The 8803-nt window shown below is 40.7% G+C and overlaps 1 protein-coding gene across 1 annotated transcript; it reads left to right on the top strand.

Moving 5' to 3' along the window:
- Positions 1–1271: 1271 nt before the first annotated feature.
- On the top strand, positions 1272–6957 carry cxcr2 (chemokine (C-X-C motif) receptor 2). The gene is made up of 2 exons (XM_060928987.1): positions 1272–1425; positions 2244–6957. The coding sequence occupies exon 2, from the start codon at positions 2250–2252 to the stop codon at positions 3285–3287; it is 1038 nt and encodes a 345-aa protein (XP_060784970.1). The 5' UTR covers positions 1272–1425; positions 2244–2249; the 3' UTR covers positions 3288–6957.
- The last annotated feature ends 1846 nt before the right edge of the window (positions 6958–8803 follow it).

The following is an 8803-nucleotide window of genomic DNA, read 5'->3' as shown; positions in this document are numbered from 1 at the left end:
CTTATAAGCACGGTCCATATATTTCCAATAGGGTTGAAGTCAGGACTTGTTTTAAGCTTAATGTTCACCTGCTTTATCCTCCACAACCAGCTCTGATGCATGTTTGGGTTCATTGTCCTGTTGTAACTCCCATGTCTCAAGTCCTGTTCAAGTTTCTGATGGTTTATGCTGAAGAATTCTGAGGTAGACCTCCTTCTTCATTATTCCATCCACTTTGTACAATGAACCAGTTCCACTGGCAGCAAAACAGCCCCAGAGCATGATGATCCTACCACCACCACCAGTTGGTACAGTGTCCCTCTGTACATGGTGATCATTGTGGCCAAACAACTCAATCTTTGTCTCATCTGACCACACAGCTTTCCTCCAGAAGGCTTTTTCTTTGTTCATGTGGTCAGCTTCAAAATTTAGTTAAGCTTGAAGGTGTCAATTTTGGAGCAGGGGGTTATTTCTTGGATAGCAGCCTCTTAGTCCATGGTGATCTGAACTGTAGACAGTGATCCATCAGCTTCCAGTTCATGGCAGGGCTGTGCCATGGTGGTCCCCAGGTTGTTCCTGACCATCCAAACCAATTTCCTTTCAGCTGAGGGTGACAGTTTGGGTTTTCTTGCAGCAAAATGGCTTGGCAAAGTGACTACACCTCACAATAACTTGGATACAATTGGTTGAACTGATCTTGGAATTTGCAGTTTAGAAATGGCTCCAAGAAACTTTCTGGAGTTGTGTATATCTGCGATCCTCTTTCTCGGATCTGCACTGAGCTCCTTGGACTTTCCATTTTACTGTGTGTTGGTCAGTCTAATGAGTGCTGTAATCAAACCCTTTTTATGAAGGCACACAGAAGCTACCAGCTGTAGTCAATCATGATCACTAACAGGAAGTTAAGAGACCTCAGCCTTGGCAAGATAAGAGACATTTTGGAAGTTTCAGTACCTCTGAATTAATAATCTAAGTGAGCATATGTATATTTTTGACCCTGTATGTATAATTTTGACCCTGTGTTGATTTCAGAAAACCCAAAGAAAATTAAACCTTGTGCACCAAATTCTAGTTGTTTTTTTTTTAAATTAAAGATGTATGCTGTGCAATCATATATCTACAGTATTCTACTTTTTTCCTTTTTTGTGTAGACATGAATGTATAGTACATTTGGGCAAGTGTGATGATTAAACACCACAAACCACATTTATCATCCCCTCTTCTGTTGTGAAGCTTGCTGATTATATCTGTGTGTGTGTGTGTGTGTGTGTTGAGTACATGTCACACACAGGAAGAACCTGGTCATCTGTTTTTCTGTTTTAGTGAAATCTGAGTCTATTCCACTAGTGACAGCAAAGGTGTTTTGCACGTATAAGCAGCTGCTTGTTTGCTGAAACTGAGTAGATTCATCTTCTCCAGCCGGGGGTGAAAAAACCCAGCAGATTGGTAAGAAAGTGCATCATTATTAATAAAATAGGAGCTTACTGAGATTTAATAGTTGTTATCATAGGATAAAAGTTTCATTTCCTTTCTGAGAATGAAAATATTAAATGTTTCAATTCCTGCTTATCCATTGTGCACTTTTGAACATAATTTAACTTTATTACTTTACATGTTGCCTTATTTCACGCTTTGTTTCCTGTGAAGCATGTACAGACAAATCCTTGTCTTAACGGATGAACGAGGCAAAAATGATTTTTCGTTTTTCTGTTTAACCCAGATGTATGCTGCGTGGTTGATAATGTAAAGTAATGGAAGTATTATACCTTTCCCAAATATATATTCCACAAATAAATGTCTAAATCTATATGCTCTGTTGATGTAGATTTTTAAATAATTTTTAAAAATTTTGTTAAATTTTTGGGATTTGAAAAAAGTTCATAATTCCAACTTTCAGTTCGAAGTAAAACTGCATTATCATCTGCATATAAAGTGCTGAAAGATACGATTGCCCTCCCTCTATAATATAAGTGCCAAGTTACACAGTGAAGTGTTGGTCATGCTTATAGGTACACGCTGCATCCTAAACCACATCAGTAACTCTTAGTAACATCACTGAAGAGCTAGATACGGTTTTTCAGAAATGTACTATGTAAGATAGGCTTTTGTTAGTTATTGGTTATGCTAAATGGTTATCTCAAGTATATATCTGCCGTTAAAAAGCAAACACTACATTTAGGGTAAGAAGAAAATTGTGTACAATTATTTTATTTTATTTTATTTTATTTTATTTGGTTAAAGTGACTGCTTGTCTTATTTTCCAGTCCAACATGTCAAGCTCGGAAGTCTATGATTATGAGAACTACACTACTTCATTTTTGCCCGCCTCACCATGTAAAAGTTCTCTGGATGTTGTAAACAGCACTGGGATTGTGCTTGGCTACATCGTGGTGTTCTTCTTTGGTCTCATGGGGAATAGTGTGGTGATGATTGCTGTGTGGACCATGAAGACGCACAGGACATCGACTGACATCTACCTGATGCACCTGGCAATCGCTGACCTGCTGTTCTCGCTCACGCTGCCCTTCTGGGCTGTCTACATCCATGAATCGAATTGGATTTTTGGTACTTTTCTGTGCAAATTGCTCTCAGGTGTCCAGGAGGTGGCATTCTACAGCTGCGTCTTCCTGCTGGCATGCATTAGCATCGACCGCTACATGGCCATCGTCAAAGCCACTCAATTCCTCTCGAAGCAGCACCATGTGGTGAGGATAGTGTGTTTTTCAGTGTGGCTAGGGGCCACTGTGCTGTCCATTCCCATCATCATTCAGCGAGAAGCACTGCAAATAAACGGCTTTATGTTTTGCTACGAGAACAACACTGCAGAGATAGTGGATAGTTGGCGTTTGGGATTGCGAATTGTCCATCACGTCCTTGGCTTTTTCTTTCCTCTTTTAGTCATGCTGTTCTGCTATGGCTACACGGTTGGAACCCTTTTTCGCTCACGTAATAGCCAAAAACACAAAGCAATGAGAGTGATCTTGTGTGTGGTGCTGGCTTTTGTCATCTGCTGGCTACCTAATAATGTGGCTGAGTTCGTGGACACGCTGATGCGAGGTGGACTTATTGAAGACACATGCCAGAATCGAGATAATCTGGCAGTGGTCATGTATTCCACTCAGGCTTTGGCTTTTATGCACTGTGCCATCAATCCCATCCTCTACGCCTTTGTTGGCAAGAAGTTCAGGAACCATTTGCTGTCTTTGCTCTTCAAAAAGGGACTTGTGGCCAGGGAAGTGCTCATGCGCTACCGTGCTGGCTCAGTGTACAGCTCAGGCAGCACCAGACACACTTCCGTTACACTGTAGCTCTTCCACTCACCTTTATGCCTTTTTTTTTTAAATGCTAAAAGTAGAAGATTTCCAACATGAAATATTATGTGCTAACTTCAGTCAGGATTTTCTGCAGATCACAAACAACATAAGTTCAGCTATGAAAATATGGGCATCATGGAGACCCTATATGGACCTGAGAGCAACTCTGTATGGGCCCTAAAGACCATAAATTGGAATGTGGGTTGGTCTTTGAGATGTTAAATAGTTCAAGTAAGGAAGTTAAGTAGTCAAGAAAGGATGTTATTGTCGTTCATGCTCTTGCATTTTCACATCGTTTGTTGGCCAGCTAGTTAACATCGGCTACATTGACACACTGTGAGAGGATGTCATATTCACAATTATTCATAAACTCACTGTTAATACTGCATCTATAACATCTAAAGTTATACAGTAGAACCGCCTTATTTGTGGGGGCTACGTTCCAAGATCTAACGCACATAGCCGAAATCATGGATAGTGTGTAACCATGTACAAACTTCATTTCCAGAAAAGTTGGGATATCTTCCAAAATGCAATAAAAACAAAAACCTGTGATTTGTTAATTCACAAGAACTTTTATTTAATTGACAAAAGGACAAAGAGATTTTCAATAGTTTTACTGAACAACTTAACTGTATTTTGTAAATATAAATGAAGTTAGAATTTGATGCCTGCAACACGCTCCCAAAAAATGGACAGAGGCAAAACAAGACTGAAAAGTTTACAGGATATTCAAGTACCTCCATTTTGGAAGATTCCACAATAAGCAGGTTAATCGGTAACATGATTGGGTTTAAAAGGAGCACCAAAGGGTCAGTCTTTGCAAGCAAGGACGGGGCGTAGCTCACTGCTTTCTGCCAAAATTCATGAGAATTGTTGGTCAATTCAAAAAGAACATCTCAATGCAAGATTTAGGTCTTTCAAAATCCTTAGTACATCATATTGTGTAAAGATTCAGAGACATCTTAAGGCCTCTGCATGCTCTTGCGACAAGGCTTTCGCAGATAGCTTTTCGCAGACAGTTGTAATTTATTGTTGAGCGGGGGAATAGGCGTGCGCGATGTTATTCACCGGCACAACGCAAGGGGGCGCGAAGTCGCTAGGAGTAGTTGGTGGGTGTGGTTAGTGGAGTGTTTATCCTCCGGTTACTTATAATGACTAGAACTTTTTTTTTTATAATGACTAGAACTGGAGTCGTATAGATGTACATACTTCCTCACTTCCTCAATCAACTGTTCTTCATGCTGCTCCATCTTTGCTCGTGTTTTTAAAAATGTCGGTCGTGAAAACAAAACAAACGGGGAAAGTAGGGAAGCGGAAGTGCGTGTACAGCGGGTAGAGTGGACCAATCAGAGCCCTCTTGTCTGTGGCGCTGTCTGCGAGGCTTCTGCGGTGGTCACAATTTTTGGGAGGTGCGCGCAGAGCGTCTGCGAAGGTGGGGGGGCTACGCAGACACTGTCTGCGACACCGTCTGCGAGGACTGGGTTGTCAGCATAAATTGGCCTTCAGTGTGTAAAGGCCGAGGTTGGGAACTGCTGTTGAATGTGCGTGACCTTCGAGACTGCAAGCAGCACTGCCTGAGAAACCGTCATGCTAATGTGACAAAGATAGCCACATGGGCTCGGAAGGACTTCAGAAACTGTTGTCACTTAACACAGTCCACTGCTGCGTCCAGAAATGTAACCTGAAACTGTATTACACAAGGAGAAAGCCATTAGTCAATTCTATGCAGAAACGCTGCCGATTTCGCTGGGCCTGAAAGACAGTGGAAAGGTGCTGTGGTCAGATGAGTCTGCATTTCGGCTCATTATGAAGAAAACCAGACGTTGAGTTCTCAGTGCCAAAGGTGAACACAACCATCCAGTTTGTTATCAGAGAAAGGTGCAAATGATAACAAACTTGGATAACAAACTGGATGGTCCTGTAAAAGTTTGGCATCTGTGATGGCATGGGGGGCATCAGTGCCCATGGTATGGGCGAGTTGCATGTGTGTGAAGGTATCATTAATGCAGAGGCATATATTAGGATTTTAGAGAGACACATGTTGCCATCAAGGCAGCGTTTCTTCCTGAGAAGTCCATGCTTATTTGAGCAGGACAATGCCAGGCTTCATAGTGCACGGGCTTCAATACAGTGTGGCTTTGTAGACACAGAGTGCATGTGCTTGACTGGCCTGCTGCCAGTCCAGCTCTGTCTCCTATTAAGAATGTATGTGGCATCATGAAGAGGAGAATCAGACAACGGTGACCACGGACTGTTGAGCAGCTGAAGTCTTGTATCAAGGAAGAATGGACAAAAATTCCAATTGCAAAACTGCAACAATTAGTATCCTGAGATCCCGTACGATTAAAAAGTGTTATTAAAGGAAAGGTGATGTAATACAATGGTAATAATGCCTCTGTCCCAACTTTTTTTGAGTGTGTTGCAGGCATCAAAGTGTATTAAATAAAAGAACTCACCTGTTCTGAAGCCTGTTTCCAGTTCCCCTGTTTCCCCATAAGTTTGAGAGTCGTCGCACTGGTGCCGCAACCCGAAACAGAGGAACTGGAAACAGGCTTCAGAACAGGTGAGTTCTTTTATTTAATACACTTTTCAGTGTCAGCTTAACACATACACGGGCACCCACGTGAGGTGATGCTGCTCTCTCTCTCTCTCTCTCTCTCTCGTTCCTGACTGTCTGAAATACACACAGAGACACAGGTTAATAGACAGCCAGTAAAATGACACAGGTCCACATCATCACATGTTGCCTGCTGCTGGTTCAACCTGCCTCCTCACCGTTCACAGCCGACGCTCGACCACGCCGACGCTGCCACATCCACCTAAACGCATACCAGTCTTCAGAAAGATTTCCCAGGAAGGGCTTTTTGGACTCCATGTTGCCTATTTTTGTGGTAAAAAGATAAGATAATGCATCGCACAAGCCTAAGTGTTAACTAGAGAGACTGTAGTCAAGTATATAGTTTATAAAAGAGATAAAAAGTGGAGCTGAAAAAATGTACAAAAATACATTTCTGAGGAAAAAAAAATTGAATGTTTTTTCTTGCATTTCTGTCTTTCTTGTTGGCAACATAAATGAGTTGCATAATAAAATAAATCTGTCCTTTTTGCATTTGTTTCATATTTCTCACTTTACCTACACCCAAGGGGCATGAAGTGAAAGGAAAAAAAACACCCTTATCTTACTTTACAGAAGGAAGTTCTGTAGCAACAGAAAAATACTCCTGGGAGGGTTTTAAATAGATCCACCGAATCCTAAAACATGAAATATGGTTTTATAAATTAATGGTTTCGTTTAATCTACATTTATGAACATTTCATATTTGATGTTTCAACCTTATAAGAACTTGAATAAATAATACAACACACATTAACATTCAAACAAACAACAAATGTTTATTTATTTTCCAGGCTAAAATGCTTTTTCTTGCTTTGTATAATTCATATAGTTGCAAAGACTCAAGTTTGTAATGTTGTTTTTCTATAAACTGTAATTCATAAATGAGTCACAAAAGACAGGTGCTGGGGGAAATCTCATTGATAACAATCTGCAGAATTCAAAATATTTCAACTATTCTGAGAAGAGATTTTTGCAAAAGATCTCATTTGCAGCAAGCATGTGTTCGTGGAAGTACTGTTGCAAATAAAATATACTCAGTCTTGATTTTCATGTCTTTTGTTTTCTTTTTCTTGAAGTATATAAGAAACAACAACACATGCTGTTGTAGAAAATTAAAGACTTTAAACATATAAGCTAATTTTGTCCCCGATAAATTTATTTATCCCTGATGAGCAAGCCTGTGGCGATAGTGGCGATGACATGAGGAAGAAACCTTGAGAGGAACCAGACTCAAAAGGGAACCCATCCTTATTTGACTAATAACTTTATAAAGTGATTATAAATAACTTGCTTCCATAACTGTGTCCTACAGAGTCACAAAATGCAACTGAGTATCCAGCAGGGCTTTGAACCAGAATTTTTTTCCTATTGGTTCGTTCCGAACAGAAACGGAATTTTAACATTTCTGGTTTTGGGTTCCACCATTAAATAGACGTTCCCGAACCGGTTAGAACAAAAAAAATTTCGTTCCCGGAACGGTTAATTATGTTCCCTGTCAGCTGTTTAACAAATGGCTATAAAGTTATGTCTCTGTCTCATCCAGCTTAAGCCAAATGTAGGCTAATTCTATTACAACCTTCATTAAATAAGACAAGAAATAATTCAAAGCAATTATTATTTCAAATGTTGGCGATTTGGATTCTCAGTATGTCTTCCCATCTACACAAACAGAAAAAGTGCCAAAAATGAAAGATAATTCGTTTAGTGTGTTACCAAAGGCTAGTCAGGCCCTATAGAGGGCTACCGCATGACGTCACCGCGCCGCGAGATTTTGTTAGGCGCCATATTGGAAGACCAAGTACACATCTATGCAAGTACATACATACATAAAACAAACTACACCTGAAATGTAGCCAGGGCCGGTTCTACCCTAATCTGGACCCGGGTGCAACATCGCGCAACCCCCCCCCCCCCCCCCCCAAAAAAAAAAAAACACCAGTCTAAATCAGGACAACCATCACATAACTATAAACATTTTATATCAACTATTTTAACTAAATGGGCTATAATAAATAAGCCTGCAGGCAGCCACGGCGGGCTGCCTCAGAAAAGTAACCATTTGTCCTACCTTAAAACTCGTTTTGCATTTTCTGCCTCCTTTTTTGTATTTTCGACCCTCCGTTTATTTTCTTTCCTTTTCTGAAAACCCGATTTGTGTCCAGACATTTTGTTCTGCTACCAACGAACTAACTCGTCAGGTCTCGTCTCTCGAGCCCGCGATAATTCCCGTGGGAAGGGCAACAACTGATACATTTTTACAAACAGCCAATAGGGAGGTTGCATCGTTCAGGCTCTTCTTTGCTCAGACACTCAGTAATGGAGACGTGATAGCAGTCCACCCTCCCGCTCTCTCCATTCAGTCAGCGAACGTCACACAGGAAGTGAACCCCAGCGGGTCATAGAAACTTGCGCAGGAGAAGAATGGCTTTTTTATTTGTAGGCTACGGAAACTTTGAGGAACGAAATAAAAACCGGTATTAACCGGTTACCATTATTTTTAATAAGCGTTTCTGTTCCGGAACATAAAAAATAATAAAGTTTCTGGTTTCGTTTCTGTTCCATGTGAAATAGAAAAAGTTCCCGGTTTTCGTTTTCGTTCCTTGAACCGGTTCAAAGCCCTGGTATCCAGGAAAATCATTACAGTTTTAATATGAAGTCTATTTTGTTGAAGTTATAAACTGATCATTGATGAAGACTTGAGTGCAAAACTGTTCATGACAACCGCAGTCCGAGAGTTATCATGACAATTATAGTCCTAAACCATCGTAGCAAAACTGTAAGTGTCCAAAACCATTTTCTAAGTGTGCTTTGAGACTGTCCATATGCGACCGTCCTCCACAGGAGCGATGTGATGAGACTCCAGCTAGACATAGGGCTGTTGTGTTACAGA

This window comes from Neoarius graeffei, chromosome 9, assembly GCF_027579695.1.
Source record: "Neoarius graeffei isolate fNeoGra1 chromosome 9, fNeoGra1.pri, whole genome shotgun sequence".
NCBI classification, from domain to species: domain Eukaryota; kingdom Metazoa; phylum Chordata; class Actinopteri; order Siluriformes; family Ariidae; genus Neoarius; species Neoarius graeffei.
The sequence above is the reverse complement of the archived record's forward strand: the minus strand, read 5'-3'. Positions and strand labels throughout refer to the sequence as shown.